The sequence below is a fragment of the Coregonus lavaretus genome, assembly GCF_964263955.1.
Source record: "Coregonus lavaretus genome assembly, contig: HAP1_SCAFFOLD_547, whole genome shotgun sequence".
Lineage (NCBI taxonomy): Eukaryota > Metazoa > Chordata > Actinopteri > Salmoniformes > Salmonidae > Coregonus > Coregonus lavaretus.
The window spans coordinates 40,479-58,277 of record NW_028158994.1 but is presented as its reverse complement, the minus strand read 5'-3'; the positions used below and the strand labels follow the sequence as shown (position 1 = coordinate 58,277).

Sequence of the window (17,799 nt, the reverse complement as noted above, 5' to 3'; positions counted from 1 at the left end):
CCGTTCACATCGACAGGGCTGTAGTGGAGTGGGTCGAGAGTTCCTTGGTCTCCACATCACTAATAAACTATCATGGTCCAAACACACGAAGACAGTCGTGAAGAGGGCACGACAACGCCTATTCCCCCTCAGGAGACTGAAAAGATATGTCATATGTCCTCAGACCCTCAAGAAGTTCTACAGCTGCACCATCGAGAGGGGTTCCATTTGGGATTGATCCCATGTTGTGTTGTCCTTTCCTCTCTGAGGACACTGAGTAGCTGGTAGTTTTAATGCTGCTTGACTGTAGCAGGTTGACACGTTCTAACCAGGTTCTAACCTTGGAACAATTGTCTCTTCTCTCATATTACCAGACAAAGAGGGAGGTGTGGACTAATTCAAATCAAAATCAAGTCACATTTTATTGGTCACATACACATATTTAGCAGATGTTATTGTGACTGTAGCGAAATGCTTGTAATATACATATGAAATGAGTAAAACAGTATGTAAACATTATTAAAGTGACCAGTGATTCCATGTCTATGTATATAGGGCAGCAGCCTCTAAGGTGCAGGGTTGAGTAACCGGGTGGTAGCCGGCTAGTGATGGCTATTTAACAGTCTGATGGCCTTGAGATAGAAGCTGTTTTTCAGTTTCTCGGTCCCAGCTTTGACGCACCTGTACCGACCTCGCCTTCTGGATGATAATGGGGTGAACAGGCCGTGGCTCGGTTGGTTGATGTCCTTGGTTATCTTTTTGGCCTTCTTGTGACATCGGGTGCTGTAGGTGTCTTGGAGGGCAGGCAGTGTGCCCTCGGTGATGCGTTGGGCAGACGTCACCACCCTCTGGAGAGCCCTGCGGTTGCAGGAGGTGCAGTTGCCGTACCAGGCGGTGATACAGCCCGACAGGATGCTCTCAATTGTGCATCTGTAAAGGTTTGTGAGGGTTTTAGGTGCCAAGCCAAATATCTTCAGCCTCCTGAGGTTGAAGAGGCTCTGTTGCGCCTTCTTCACCACACTGTCTGTGTGGGTGGACCATTTCAGTTTGTCAGTGATGTGTATGCCAAGGAACTTGAAGCTTTTCACCTTCTCCACTGCGGTCCCGTCGATGGGGGCGTGCTCCCTCTGCTGTCTCCTGAAGTCCACGATCAGCTCCTTCGTTTTGTTGACGTTGAGGGAGAGGTTATTACTACTACTACTCAGCAAGGGCCCTCACCTTCTCCCAGGGCCCTCACCTTCTCCCAGGGCCCTCACCTTCTCCCAGGGCCCTCACCTCCTCCCAGGGCCCTCACCTTCTCCCAGGGCCCTCACCTCCTCCCAGGGCCCTCACCTTCTCCCAGGGCCCTCACCTCCTCCCAGGGCCCTCACCTTCTCCCAGGGCCCTCACCTCCTCCCAGGGCCCTCACCTCCTCCCTGTAGGCGGTCTCGTCATTGTTGGTAATCAGGCCTACTACTGTTGTGTCGTCTGCGAACTTGATGATTGAGTTGGTGGCGTGCATGGCCACGCAGTCATGGATGAACAGGGAGTACAGGAGGGGGCTGAGTACGCACCCTTGTGGGGTTAGGGGCCTGTATATCAAATCAAATCAAATTGTATTTGTCATATGCGATGAATACAACAGGTGTAGACCTTACCATGAAATGTTTACTTACAAGCCCTTAACCAAAAATGCTGTTCAAGAAATGGAGTTAAGAAAATATTTACTAAATAAACAAAAGTAAAAAATAAAATAACATGTTTTCACCATATCCTAACCAACATCCCTTAATAATAATAATTTGCCATTTAGCAGACGCTTTTATCCAAAGCAACTTACAGTCATGCGTGCATACATTTTTGTGTATGGGTGGTCCCGGGGATCGAACCCACTACCTTGGTGTTACAAGCACCGTGCTCTACCAGCTGAGCTTCAGAGGGAACCTGTGAACCTGTGGTTACAGCCTACCGTTCACCGTATCCTAACCAACATCCCTTAACCCTTACCACAAGGGGGCAGCAGGGATTCTCTTGTTGTCTTCCCATTTGTGGTAAAGCAAAGAAGAATCACGTTGAAAACATCATCACCACTGATGACATCATCACCACTGCTAGCTAATACATTCATCATCACCAGCTAATTTCAATGAAAACCATCTGCATATTTGAATAATAGTGTCACGACTTCATCCGAAGCTGCCTCCTCTCCTGGTTCGGGCAGGCTTCGGCGTTCGTCGTCACCGGCCTTCTAGACACTGCCGCTCCTCATCTCATCATTCCATTTGTTTTGTCTTGTTCATTACACACACCTGGTTCATATCCCCTCATCAGTACCTGTATAAGTGTTCCCTCTGCCCCCTTGTCTTTGTGTGTGATTGTTTATTGTGAGGAGAGTGAAGCTCGGTGGAGCTCCTTGTATTTTGTATCGCCGGGTTATTTTCCCCGTGTGCCTTGTTGGTTCCAGTGCACCTGTTTTGCCACTGGACTGTTTTGACGCATTACTGCGTAACTCTGTATTGCGGAATAAATTCTGTTATTCTGTGATTTACCCTCCTGCGCCTGACTCCTTCAAATCACCCATCACAAATAGCTACATGTAGGAAGTTTAGGTTTGTCTTCCGTTACCTTGTTTTGTGCCTGCCAGTTGGAGGTAGGCTAATCTGCTAGCAACTTGCTAGCTAGCTAGCTGGCTAAAAACAGTATTTTAGCTTCCCACATTTCCCCCATGTGACATAATCAGATTTATAATTAAATAATATTAAATATTTTTCTACTTGCCCGTGTAACATACAACATTATCCCAGTTTAAGCTCCTTGAATGTATTTTCTCCCATATCAGCCAACATTAGAATACCATTGGGGCAACCATGTTCTGTGTATGTTTGCTGGGACGTTGATGGAATATTCTCCTAACCTTCATAAAACTGGACACGAACGTTCTTACAACGCTCCCATGAAACGTTTCTTGAACGTTAATATCTTATGTTGCCATGTTCTGTGTTTGTTTGTTTGTGTATGTTTGGTGGGCACTACATCCTAACACTGAGTTGCACCCCCCTTTGCCCTCAGAACAGCCTTAATTCATCAGGTCATGGACTCTACAAGATGTTGAAAGCGTTCCACAGGGATGCTGGCCCATGTTGACTCGAAGGCTTCCCACAGTTGTGTCAAGTTGGCTGGATGTCCTTTGGATGATGGACCATTCTTGATACACACAGGAAACTGTTGAGCGTGAAAAACCCAGCAGCGTTGCAGTTCTTGACACACTCAAACTGGTGCTCCTGGCACCTACTATCATACCCCGTTAAAATGCCGCACATACACAATCCATGACTCAATTCTCTCAAGGCTTAAAAATCCTTCTTTAACCTCTCTCCTCCCCTTCATCTACAATGATTGAAGTGGATTTAACAGATGACATCAATAAGGGATCATAGCTTTCACCTGGATTCACATGGTCAGTCTATGTCATGGAAAGAGCAGGTGTTCCTAATGTTTTGTCCACTCAGTTTATATCCAACTAAGGAACATTGTGTTTTTGATATTGAGATTAAAATGTCTGCATTGGACCTTTAAAGGAGCTTTCCCTCAATTTAACAGCTCTAAAGTACCTATAGTTGAAGTCGGAAGTTTACATACACCTTAGCCAAATACATTTAAACACAGTTTTTCACAATTCCTGACATTTAATCCTAGTAAAAATTCCCTGTCTTAGGTCAGTTAGGATAACCAATTTATTTTAAGAATGTGAAATGTCAGAATAATAGTAGAGAGAATGATTTATTTCAGCTTTTTATTTCTTACACTCAATTAGTGTTTGGTAGCATTGCCTTTAAATTGTTTAACTTGGGTCAAATGTTTCGGGTAGCCTTCCACAAGCCTCCCACTATAAGTTGGGTGAATTTTGGCCCATTCCTCCTGACAGAGCTGGTGTAACTGAGTCAGGTTTGTAGGCCTCCTTGCTCGCACACGCTTTTTCAGTTCTGCCCACACATTTTCTATAGGATTGAGGTCAGGGCTTTGTGATGGCCACTCCAATACCTTGACTTTGTTGTCCTTAAGCCATTTTGCGACAACTTTGGAAGTATGCTTGGGGTCATTGTCCATTTGGAAGACCCATTTGCGACCAAGCTTTAACTTCCTGACTGATGTCTTGAGATGTTGCTTCAATATATCCACATAATTTTCCTTCCTCATGATGCCATCTATTTTGTGAAGTACACCAGTCCCTCCTGCGGCAAAGCACCCCCACAGCATGATGCTGCCACCACCGTGCTTCACGGTTGGGATGGTGTTCTTCGGCTTGCAAGCCACACCCTTTTCCTCCAAACATAACGATGTTCATTATGGCCAAACAGTTGTATTTTTGTTTCATCAGACCAGAGGACATTTCTCCAAAAGTACGATCTTTGTCCCCATGTACAGTTGCAAAACCGTAGTCTGTCTTTTTTATGGTGGTTTTGGAGGAGTGGCTTCTTCCTTGCTGAGCGGCCTTTCAGGTTATGTCGATATAGGACTCGTTTTACTGTGGATATAGATACTTTTGTACCTGTTTCCTCCAGCATCTTCACAAGGACCTTTGCTGTTGTTCTGGGATTGATTTGCACTTTTCACACCAAAGTACGTTACTCTCTAGGAGACAGAACGTGTCTCCTTCCTGAGCGGTATGACGGCTGCGTGGTCCCATGGTGTTTATACTTGCGTACTATTGTTTGTACTGATGAACGTGGTACCTTCAGGCGTTTGGAATTTGCTCCCAAGGATGAACCAGACTTGTGGAGGTCTACAATTATTTTTTTCAATTTATTTCGATTTCCCATGATTCTTTTGAAGGTAGGCCTTGAAATACATCCACAGGTACACCTCAAATTGACTCAAATGATGTCAATTAGCCTATCAGAAGCTTCTAAAGCCATGACATCATTTTCTGGAATTTTCCAAGCTGTTTAAAGGCACAGTCAACTTAGTGTTTATAAACTTCTGACCCACTGGAATTGTGATACAGTGAATAATAAGTGAAATAATCTGTCTGTAAACAATTTTTGGAAATATACTTGTGTCATGCACAAAGTAGATGTCCTAACCAACTTGCCAAAACTATAGTTTGTTAACAATAAATTTGTGGAGTGGTTGGAAAACGAGTTTTAATGACTCCAACCTAAGTGTGTGTAATCTTCCGACTTCAACTGTAGATCATTTTTCTATTCTACTCTTGAGGTTGTAACATTCCCAATTCCTTTCCTTGCAGTATTCAGTGACGCTCAATATGTTTGTTGTTGTTTGGTTTTAATCCTCAATTCGCACATTCACATTATTTCATGAATGAAAAACCTTTGGTTCCCCCAAGCCATAAGACTGCTAAACAAGACTGCTAAATAGCTAGTGAAATGGCTACCCGGACTGCCTGCATTGGCTTTTTTTGCACAAACGAGTTTTTACCTACTTTATGCACACATACTGGACTCTACCCACACACTCTCACATACTGACACCCCAACTCACACACACACTACATATGCCCGCACACATGCATACTGACGTCTCATGCACACACTTTCACGCTCACCACACACGCTGCTGCTACTCTCTTATCTATGCTGTTGCGTAGTCACTTTACCCCTACCCATATGTACATAGCTACCTCAATTACCTCGTACCCCTGCATATCGACTTTGTACTGGTACTCCCATGTTATTGTTTTACTAATTATTGTTATTCACTGTGTATTTATCCCTCCTGTCACAATTTTTTGTATCTAACTGCATTGTTGGAAAAGGACCCGTAAGTAAGCATTTCACTGTTAGTCAACACACGTTGTTTACAAAGCTTGTGGTCCTCTGTAGCTCAATTGGTAGAGCATGGCGCTTGTAACGCCAGGGTAGTGGATTTGATCCGAGGGACCACCCATACGTAAAAATGTATGTGCACATGACTGTAAGTCGCTTTGGATAAAAGCGTCTGCTAAATGTCTTATTATTATTATTCAGGTAGTCAGGCTGTTAAGCATGTCAGGAGAAGTTGTGACAGTTTCAGAGCAGCAGTCTGAGAGCAGAGCTGAGTGTTAAACTACAAGTTGTTTATTTTCAGTGTAATAGTGTTTCCCTAAATGAGCTTTGTTTTCACCATAATGGGTTAAGGTGCCTCCATCATTGGAGGCTCCTCAGTGGAGGAAGAGGAGGACCATCCTCCTCACTGAATTTCAAAAAAGGAAAAAAATTTAACATTTAAAAAGTTATCCTTTTTAGATAGAACTATACTAAATACAATCACTTGTCATAATTGATTAAAACACACTATTTTGCAAAGAAAGTCTACAGTAGGGTTCTTCAATTCCGGTCCTGGAGGGCCGAAACAGTTCTCTTTTTTATTTCTACCTGGTAGTTAATTGCACTCACCTGGTGTCCCAGGTCTGAATTAGCCCCTGATTAGAAGGAGAGGATGAAAAACAGAGGTGTTTTGGCCCTCCAGGACCGGAATTGAAGAACCCTGGTCTACAGTAACCTCAACAGCACTCTGTAGGGTAGCACCATGGTGTAGCCGGAGGACAGCTAGCTTCCGTCCTCCTCTGGGTACATTGACTTCAATACAAAACCTAGGAGGCTCATGGTTCTCACCCCCTTCCATAGACTTACACAGTAATTATGACAACTTCCGGAGGACGTTCTCCAACCTATCAGAGCTCTTGCAGCATGAACTGACATGGTGTCCACCCAATCAAAGGATCAGAGAATGAATCTAGTACTGAAAGCATAAGCTACAGCTAGCTAGCACTGCAGTGCATCAAATGGGGTGAGTAGTTGAGTCAAAGAGATAGAAAGAAAATAGTTGAACAGTTTCTAACAAATTAATGTATTCCTAAATGAAAGAGGAGCAAGAGAAGCAAATGCAGCTAGCTAGTTTATCCTACTGAAACACGCGGCTCAAACAGAGGAATGCTATGTTAGCTAGCTAGCTAGTTTATCCTACTGAAACACGCGGCTCAAACAGAGGGATGCTATGTTAGCTAGCTAGCTAGTTTAGCCTACTGAAACATCCTGCTCAAACAGAGGGATGCTATGTTAGCTAGCTGGCTAGTTTAGCCTACTGAAACACCCTGCTCAAACAGAGGGATGCTATGTTAGCTAGCTGGCTAGTTTAGCCTACTGAAATACCCTGCTCAAACAGAGGGATGCTATGTTAGCTAGCTGGCTATGACTATCCAACACAACACTGGAATTCTTCCAAGTCAAGGTAAGCTTTTGGTTTTACTAATTTATTGCCACCGGGGCCCGCCAGTGTAACTGCTTACTGACTGTATACTGTAATGTTACTGCATGATTGTAGCAGGTTTACTAACGCATTAGTTTTATTAGCTATACTGACTATGACGTTACATTAGCTAATATGGTGACAACGATGTAGGCTGTGCGTAGCGGTTTGGCTTCGAAAGGTTTTTTCGCCTGGTCACATACAGCTGATGTGTTGTGCATTGAAGTCCACAAGGGAAGGGAAGAGTTGAAAGGAGGAGAGCAGATAAAGTAGATGCGAGAAGGAATACACCGTGGCTGCTATGAAATTGTGAACAGTGTTCACGCGTGATCAGGGGTGTATTCATTCCACCGATTCTGTTGAAAATCGTTTCTTAAACAGAAGCAAACGGAACAAAACACCTGAATTTGTCCAATAGAAACTCTCGTTTGCAACTGTTGGACTAATGATTACACCCAATATCAGCTAGATGCAGGCAAGAGTGTGCAAGGCGGTATTGAATGTCACTGTCTGTCACATCAAATTTGTCTCTCATCCTGTGTGCTCCTACGTTGTAAACTTTCATTCATAGGCCAAGTTATAGGAACCTCATGAAGGGTACCAGGGAAAAATTTAGTATTTTGTAGTAGCCTAAACCTATCAATGTTACATTTAACTGGGTGAATGGAATTTGAATGACAGTCATCCAATATGGCAGGGTTCCCCAATTAGATTTCCAAAAGGGCCAAATTTGGTCAGGCATGCCAAGCCGAGGGCCAACATGTTTGTTTTTTTGGCGACAGTTTTATGTTTTATCAGTTTTCACTTCTATTGTGATTTTATAATTATTAGTAGTTGTGTTAGGAGTCACATAAGAGAAAAATGAAAAATACTAAATTAGTCCAAAACCAACTATTTAATTATGAAATGCCCCTGGAGCATATTCTGTGCAAACAGTCAGCAAACAAAAAGTCCAGCAAACACATTCAGACACACACACACACACACACACACACACACACACACACACACACACACACACACACACACACACACACACACACACACACACACACACACACACACACACACAGACACACACACACACACACACACACACACAGCGGCCACTTCTGTCTGGAACACCCATGCTCTGGATATCTGCGTTCAGGCGCTCTTTCTAAGAGAAGAGAGAAGGACAAACACAGACAGACAGAGGTTTTTAGTTAGGTACTTTTCAAATGTGTTATCAGAATATGCCACGTTAGTTTTTAAACTTTTAAAATATGTGAACCAAATAATATCAAGCTGTTAACAACCAAAAGTGTTTGATATTAATGTGACAATATAATTAATTAGCTTTTATTAGTGTATAATTTTTTTTTATTGCTGTGTATTATGTTTAAAATTTTACTAACTAGTTGGATGCCATTTACTTTTATTTAAGCTGTGTAGCATATTTAGTAGGAAACATGCTATTAAATATGAAATGGTTATTTCATTGTAATAATTATTATACCACAAGAAGATTGAAAAATAGCAAAAAAATTATTCGATCTGGTTCACTCACCAATCAGTAAGAGAAGTGAGAGCGACGGGATGAGGCAACCTTTCTGATGTCAGGCTTGTATTATGTTGTGGCAATCCTGAGGCACTGTACAAGATTTGAATCTGAGAGTCTGTTTCTGTCCTGGCTCTTGATAGCATTCATTGAAGAAAATGCTGATTCACAGATGTATGTTGAGGGGAACATCGTGAGTAGGAGCATTGCAATATCTCTGGTGTTTTTAAAACGAGCTTGGGGAACCACGTTAATCCAAAAGTCACTCACCAGTGCATCCTTGTGTTGAGCTTTGAGCAAATCAGATGTTCCCATCTCCAAGATTTCCATCTGCAGAGCAGCCTCATCTATGGAAGGCACCAGCTTTTTGGCCTCTGCAGTCCACTGGCCGTCAGCTGACACAGAAAACGGCCGTCTTACGAAGAGAAGGATGTCAGCTGAGAGTTTAGGGGAGCTTTCAACTCTTTCCTTGAAGTTTTCTGCCAGCCGGGACACAAAATCCTTCATTGCTGGATCTTCCTGCATTTTATTCTTCTCACAATGCTCACGCAGACGTGGAAAGTGCAAATGTCTCTCTCCAGGAGGTGCGGCTTTGACCCGGAAAGCTTCAATCGCCTCATACATGTCAGCAACAGTGTGGTTCTTGCCTTGTAGTCGCAGGTTAAGATGATTTAGATGAGACATGATGTCACACAAAAAAGTAACATCTGATATCACCTTGTTGTCAGTTAAAAAGCTCAAAAAGTCGCTGGCTTTTTGGCTCTGCAGGCTGGATAAAAATGACACAAGTTCATCACGCAGGTCACACCCCCTCTCCAACACACGGCCTTTGCTCAGCCAGCGAACGTCGTTGTGGAGAAAAAGATCCTTGTGTTCAGCTGACATTTCCTCGAGTAATGCTCAAAAAAGGCGATGCTGCAGACTAGAGCTCTCACGGACAAAGTTAACTAGTCGAGTCACAGTATCCGTGGTCTCATTCATTTTTCCACACAGTTTTGCGCACAAAACTGACTTGTGAATAATGAAGTGAAATGCCAGGAGTGCTGGGTTAACGGCAGAAAGCCTGCTTACCAAGCCCTGGCGGTGTCCCACCATTGACGGAGCCCCGTCGGTAACAACAGAGACAATTTTACTCACATCTAAGCCATTCCTTTCGAAGAACTGTGTCAGCTGGTTGAATATTATTTCCCCGGTTGTACGCCCGGGTAGAGAAATCAAACACAGCAGCTCCTCCCAGAAAGCTGTTCCATGTCGGTTCGGTCACAGACAGCTGTTCCATGTCGGTTCGGTCACAGACAGCTGTTCCATGTCGGTTCGGTCACAGACAGCTGTTCCATGTCGGTTCGGTCACAGACAGCTGTTCCATGTCGGTTCGGTCACAAGACCAGTCTATTGCCAGTGAGAATGCTTCGGTTTTCCTCAAATCTGTGAGTAGACTGGAAAAGCACTCCTCCGCTAAAACTTCGACTCTTCTGGTTGCCGTGTTAGCCGACAGCGGCACTTGCTTCAACAGCTCAACAACTTATTTTTTAATTGGTTCCTCTTGGTTTAAAACTTCGGCAGCCATGTCGATTGCACATTGTTTAAGTAACTCTGCATCGGCGAATGGCTTCTTAGCTCTTGCAAGCTTCCAGGAAACGTGTAATGAGGCAGCTGTTGCGCTCTCTTGTGCCGATGTTGTTTTACACATAGTTAAAACCGAGTGCTTGTATGACATTAACATGCTTGCAATTTTTTGTTTGCGCTGGTCAGATTCTTCTGGGTAGTTTGCATTAAAACTGGCAGCATGAATAGAGTTAAAATGCCGCTTCAGATTGTCCGCTTTGATTACAGCTACAGTCTGCATGCATATTAAGCATGTGGGCATAGCACTGTTGTGGTCCGGTAAAAAAAAGCAATACATCTCAGTCCAGTCAGTTTTGAATTGACGGTTCTCCTGGTCTACCTTGCGTATCTTGGCGAATGCCATGTTGGTTTGACTGGATTTAATACTTTTTTTGTGAGGAAGTGGTCAGTCCTTTTGATGAAAGAGGGTTAACTGGCGAGCGGCTGCGGCTACTGTGTGTGTATGACACTACACTGGGTAGCTAGTTGAGTGGAGACGAGTACGCAAAGCACGTCTTATTTTATGGACGCGGTAAAGGCCACAGGTCAAGGTGTGGGATAATTTCAAAATATGCTGTAAAATAAGGCCATGCTCATGAAAATAAATTGTCCAAGTTGTTTCTTTCTCACAGACAGGTGTAGAATTGCTTATTTTCAGTGTAATAGTGTTTCCCTAAATGAGCTTTGTTTTCACCATAATGGGTTAAAGTGCCTCCATCTACTAGTGTTGAGCATGTGGTCCACATCAGAAGTGACCCTCAGTGGTGTTAGTGTTTTACTCATGTATTACATCAATTTGTTTGAATGTGTTTCAGGTGGAGTTGTCAGACAGTACGTCCCACACCATAACGGATGGTACTTCTCTCTGATTGGTGTGTTTCAGGTGGAGTTGTCAGACAGTACGTCCCACACCATAACGGATGGTACTTCTCTCTGATTGGTGTGTTTCAGGTGGAGTTGTCAGACAGTACGTTCCACACCGTAACAGATGGTACTTCTCTCTGATTGGTGTGTTTCAGGTGGAGTTGTCAGACAGTACGTTCCACACCATAACGGATGGTACTTCTCTCTGATTGGTGTGTTTTAGGTGGAGTTGTCAGACAGTACGTTCCACACCATAACGGATGGTACTTCTCTCTGATTGGTGTGTTTCAGGTGGAGTTGTCAGACAGTACGTTCCACACCATAACGGATGGTACTTCTCTCTGATTGGTGTGTTTCAGGTGGAGTTGTCAGACAGTACGTTCCACACCATAACGGATGGTACTTCTCTCTGATTGGTGTGTTTCAGGTGGAGTTGTCAGACAGTACGTTCCACACCATAACGGATGGTACTTCTCTCTGATTGGTGTGTTTCAGGTGGAGTTGTCAGACAGTACGTTCCACACCATAACGGATGGTACTTCTCTCTGATTGGTGTGTTTCAGGTGGAGTTGTCAGACAGTACGTTCCACACCATAACGGATGGTACTTCTCTCTGATTGGTGTGTTTCAGGTGGAGTTGTCAGACAGTACGTTCCACACCATAACGGATGGTACTTCTCTCTGATTGGTGTGTTTCAGGTGGAGTTGTCAGACAGTACGTTCCACACCATAACCCATGGTACTTCTCTCTGATTGGTGTGTTTTAGGTGGAGTTGTCAGACAGTACGTTCCACACCATAACGGATGGTACTTCTCTCTGATTGGTGTGTTTCAGGTGGAGTTGTCAGACAGTACGTTCCACACCATAACGGATGGTACTTCTCTCTGATTGGTGTGTTTCAGGTGGAGTTGTCAGACAGTACGTTCCACACCATAACGGATGGTACTTCTCTCTGATTGGTGTGTTTTAGGTGGAGTTGTCAGACAGTACGTTCCACACCATAACGGATGGTACTTCTCTCTGATTGGTGTGTTTCAGGTGGAGTTGTCAGACAGTACGTTCCACACCATAACGGATGGTACTTCTCTCTGATTGGTGTGTTTCAGGTGGAGTTGTCAGACAGTGCGTCCCACACCGTAACGGATGGTACTTCTCTCTGATTGGTGTGTTTCAGGTGGAGTTGTCAGACAGTGCGTCCCACACCGTAACGGATGGTACTTCTCTCTGATTGGTGTGTTTCAGGTGGAGTTGTCAGACAGTACGTTCCACACCATAACGGATGGTACTTCTCTCTGATTGGTGTGTTTCAGGTGGAGTTGTCAGACAGTACGTCCCACACCATAACGGATGGTACTTCTCTCTGATTGGTGTGTTTCAGGTGGAGTTGTCAGACAGTACGTTCCACACCATAACCGATGCGTATATAGGGAAGGAGTACATCATCCAGGTGGCGGCTAAGGACACAGAGATCGGCACCTGGAGTGACTGGAGCGTCGCGGTGCACGCCACCCCCTGGATAGACGAACCCAAACTGATCCCCTCCACCACCGAGCAAGAACCCCTCCTCGGTACGTACCTGAAGCCTAAACTAACCCAAACAGATCCCTACTTGTAACAACACACCCTACTTTTTTACACTAGCTCGACTTTGCTTGTATTTTAGATTTTTAATTTTTTAATTTTTTAATTAACCCATCCACCACCCTTTTGGAGGACACATATCTTTTTTTTTTTTCTTTTTTTTTACAGCTTTTCTGCTACATATACAGTACCAGTCAAACGTTTTGACACACCTACTCATTCAAGGGATTTTCTTTATTTGAGTGTGCAAAGCTGTCATCAAGGCAAAGGGTGGCTATTTGAAGAATCTCAAATACAAAATATATTTTGATCTGTTTAACACTTTTTTGGTTACTGCATGATCCCATATGTGTTATTTCATAGTTTCGGTGTCTCATTATTATTCTACAATGTAAAAAATAGTATTAACAAAGAAAAACCCTGGAATGAGGAGGTGTATGAAACTTATGACTGGAACTGGACATACATTTTACAGATGCATTTTACATACACATTTTGATATACATTATACTTTTATATACAGCAATCACATAACAATAGTACATTACTGAACATAAGCTCTTTAATCCCACCCCTCAGCCACTCTCAGCCCATCCCATCTATCACCATACACCACCCCTCAGCCCATCCCACCTATCACCATACACCACCCCTCAGCCACTCTCAGCCCATCCCACCTATCACCATACACCACCCCTCAGCCACTCTCAGCCCATCCCAACTATCACCATACACCACCCCTCAGCCACTCTCAGCCCATCCCACCTATCACCATACACCACCCCTCAGCCACTCTCAGCCCATCCCACCTATCACCATACACCACCCCTCAGCCACTCTCAGCCCATCCCACCTATCACCATACACCACCCCTCAGCCACTCTCAGCCCATCCCACCTATCACCATACACCACCCCTCAGCCACTCTCAGCCCATCCCACCTATCACCATACACCACCCCTCAGCCACTCTCAGCCCATCCCACCTATCACCATACACCACCCCTCAGCCACTCTCAGCCCATCCCACCTATCACCATACACCACCCCTCAGCCACTCTCAGCCCATCCCACCTATCACCATACACCACCCCTCAGCCACTCTCAGCCCATCCCATCTATCACCATACACCACCCCTCAGCCACTCTCAGCCCATCCCACCTATCACCATACACCACCCCTCAGCCACTCTCAGCCCATCCCATCTATCACCATACACCACCCCTCAGCCACTCTCAGCCCATCCCACCTATCACCATACACCACCCCTCAGCCACTCTCAGCCCATCCCACCTATCACCATACACCACCCCTCAGCCACTCTCAGCCCATCCCACCTATCACCATACACCACCCCTCAGCCACTCTCAGCCCATCCCACCTATCACCATATACCACCCTCGTTTGGTTTCCATGTGCCATATATTTTTCATTTGTGCTGTGATGTTTTACATACATTTCGAACCTTTCTAATCGTACAGAATCCACAGATTGTTAAAGATGAAAACCTTTCCTACGAGTGTTACTATATTATTTATTGACTGACTATGGCTTTCCAAATCGCACAACACTGCTATTTGTAAGGTTCATTTTAAGTGAATGTTGTGATTGTTTAACCATTCCTGAACCTGTGAACAGAAACAATAGGGGCAATACCAGAATAAATTATCTAGTGATTCTGTCTCTTCACAGGAACATCTACAGAGCTGAGATTGTTGTATGCCCCATATATATAGCATTCTGTTGGTGGCAAACATTTTGTATAATAATTTAAATTGAAAAATTCTAAGTGTTGAATCAAGTGTTGTTTTTTGTACCAGTTCATAAACCATGTGCCGTGGAATCGGTACATCGAAAATCTCTTCCCATTTATTTTGCAACCTGTATGGGGCAGCTGTAAACCTTTCTGTCCTCAAATTAAACATATATTTGTCTATTTATGCTAATTCTTTTCAGCCAATTTGTATCTTTAATATATGGCAGACAAACAAGTTCCCTACCTTCTCCCTTTTCCACTTGCCTCCTCCAGTGTTGTGGTAATGCTGCAATCAGTTGGTTGTAAGTTTGGATTGAGCAGACATTCCCATATATTTTTGATAGCTGCATATGTGACATAACTCCACCGTATCTATTCATAATATCATTAATAAATATAATAACATTTTTTTACATTTTTTCCATAAAGATAGTTTTTTATTAATCAGTATATTTGAGTTTAACCATAACATTTGTTGTTATATGTGTTCTATCTTTTCTGGAGGACAAAACTGAAATTGTAACAAGCTATGTATGGCTTGTTTAAGGAAGGGTGATACTTTAAACAAAATGTCATTTTCAAATAGTCGGAAATGAGAAGTTGTGACCTGTATAAAGTGACCTGTTTTTTTTAACAAAGGATGAACCTTTCTTAATATTCTACTGGAGAACCATTTTGGGTTTAAGTATAATTTATGTATGAGTGAAGCTTTTAGCGAGAGGTTTAAAACTTTAATATTTTATCATTTTAGCCCCCCAAACTCATATTCATTATATAAATATGCACATTTAATTTTGTCTGGCTTAGCATTCCAAATAAAGTGAAATATTTTTTGCTCATATGATTTTTTTAAACTAGTTGTCTGGAGAAGGCAGCATCATTAGTAAGTAAGTAACTATGATAGGACCAAAGACTTAATCAATGTGATTTTCCATGAATAAGCAAGTATTTACCTCTCCATGGTTGCAGAATCTTATGTTTTGCAAACTTTTCTATTGAAATTAGTTTCGGTAAGTTAATTTATATTTTTTGAGATGTGAATACCAAATATGTCTACTTCACTATCCATCCATTTTATTGGTAAACGACAAGGTAGTGTAAACACTGTGTCTTTTTAACGATCCAATACATAATGGTCTTGTAGCCCATTCCAGCCTTGTGTAGGTCTACAATCTTGTCCCTGACATCCTTGGAGAGCACTTTGGTCTTGGCCATGGTGGAGAGTTTGGAATCTGATTGATTGATTGCTTCTGTGGACAGGTGTCTTTTATACAGGTAACAAACTGAGATTAGGAGCACTCCCTTTAAGAGTGTGCTCCTAATCTCAGCTCGTTACCTGTATAAAAGACACCTGGGAGACAGAAATCTTTCTGATTGAGAGGGGTTCAAATACTTATTTCCCTCATTAGAATGTAAATCAATTTATAACATTTTTGACATGCGTTTTTCTGGATTCTTTGTTGTTGTTGAGATCTGGAGACTGGCTAGGCCACTCCAGGACCTTGAAATGCTTCTTACGAAGCCACTCCTTCGTTGCCCGGGCGGTGTGTTTGGGATCATTGTCATGCTGAAAGACCCAGCCACGTTTCATCTTCAGTGCCCTTGCTCATGGAAGGAGGTTTTCACTCAAAATCTCACGATACATAGCCCCATTCATTCTTTCCTTTACACGGATCAGTCGTCCTGGTCCCTTTGCAGAAAAACAGCCCCAAAGCATGATGTTTCCACCCGCATGCTTCACAGTAGGTATGGTGTTCTTTGGATGCAACTCAGCATTCTTTGTCCTCCAAACACGACGAGTTGAGTTTTTACCAAAAAGTTATATTTTGTTTTCATCTGACCATATGACATTCTCCCAATCCTCTTCTGGATCATCCAAATGCACTCTAGCAAACTTCAGACGGGCCTGGACATGTACTGGCTTAAGCAGGGGGACACGTCTGGCACTGCAGGATTTGAGTCCCTGGCGGCGTAGTGTGTTACTGATGGTAGGCTTTGTTACTTTGGTCCCAGCTCTCTGCAGGTCATTCACTAGGTCCCCCCGTGTGGTTCTGGGATTTTTGCTCACCGTTCTTGTGATCATTTTGACCCCACGGGGTGAGATCTTGCGTGGAGCCCAAGATCGAGGGAGATTATCAGTGGTCTTGTATGTCTTCCATTTCCTAATTATTGCTCCCACAGTTGATTTCTTCAAACCAAGCTGCTTACCTATTGCAGATTCAGTCTTCCCAGCCTGGTGCAGGTCTACAATTTTGTTTCTGGTGTCCTTTGACAGCTCTTTGGTCTTGGCCATAGTGGAGTTTGGAGTGTGACTGTTTGAGGTTGTGGACAGGTGTCTTTTATACTGATAACAAGTTCAAACAGGTGCCATTAATACAGGTAACAAGTGGAGGACAGAGGAGCCTCTTAAAGAAGAAGTTACAGGTCTGTGAGAGCCAGAAATCTTGCTTGTTTGTAGGTGACCAAATACTTATTTTCCACCCTAATTTGCAAATAAATTCATTAAAAATCCTACAATGTGATTTTCTGGAATTTGTTTTCTCATTTTGTCTGTCATAGTTGACGTGTACCTATGATGAAAATTACAGGCCTCTCTCATCTTTTTAAGTGTGAGAACTTGCACAATTGGTGACTGACTAAATACTTTTTTTCCCCACTGTAGTTTCCGTTCTTCCACCCTAGGTTCAAATCCCTCCCTGCTTAGTTTCCCGCTCTTTATCACTCCACACCCACTTCCTTTGTCCCTGAGGACGGCTAAACTATTACCCCAACCAATTACTGCTCCCCTGTCTTGCACAGTCTCAATATGACAAGGCCCTAAATTCTTGACACAACCCCCCCATGCTATAATCAATCAAGAAGATACCAAAAAGACAAAGGTCTAGCCCAAACTCCATCCAACCCTGGTGCCGCTCCCTTCACAATGTTTGAAGAGAGACAAAAGACAGCCATGGATTGAAGTAAGAGCAAGCACTTTGACCCTAGGGTAGTTTCTTCTCTACTCACCCACACACAGTGAAATGCCCCAATAACATTCCTAGCCCAGTAACAAACAATTCTAACTCAATGTTCGTGATTAACCCAGTTCTATCTTCTAACTAATTAAATAATATACATCATATCCCTCCTTATGGGGTTACTAATCCCATAAACTTACAAAAGTATATCATGTTTATGCTGTCAATCACAATATTTGCATTCAAGGTTATACTCATAATAAAAATATCACTATTTCTACTCAAAATA

The 17,799-nt window shown here is 43.2% G+C and overlaps 1 protein-coding gene across 1 annotated transcript in view; it reads left to right on the top strand.

Moving 5' to 3' along the window:
* LOC311123376 (ciliary neurotrophic factor receptor subunit alpha-like) overlaps nt 1-17,799 on the top strand; it is a 271,912-nt gene that overhangs the window by 216,065 nt on the left and 38,048 nt on the right. Inside the window, exon 6 of the mRNA XM_084197647.1 lies at nt 12,595-12,784. Coding sequence (XP_084053773.1) covers nt 12,595-12,784 — 190 coding nt within the window. The remainder of the gene's footprint in view (nt 1-12,594; nt 12,785-17,799) is intronic.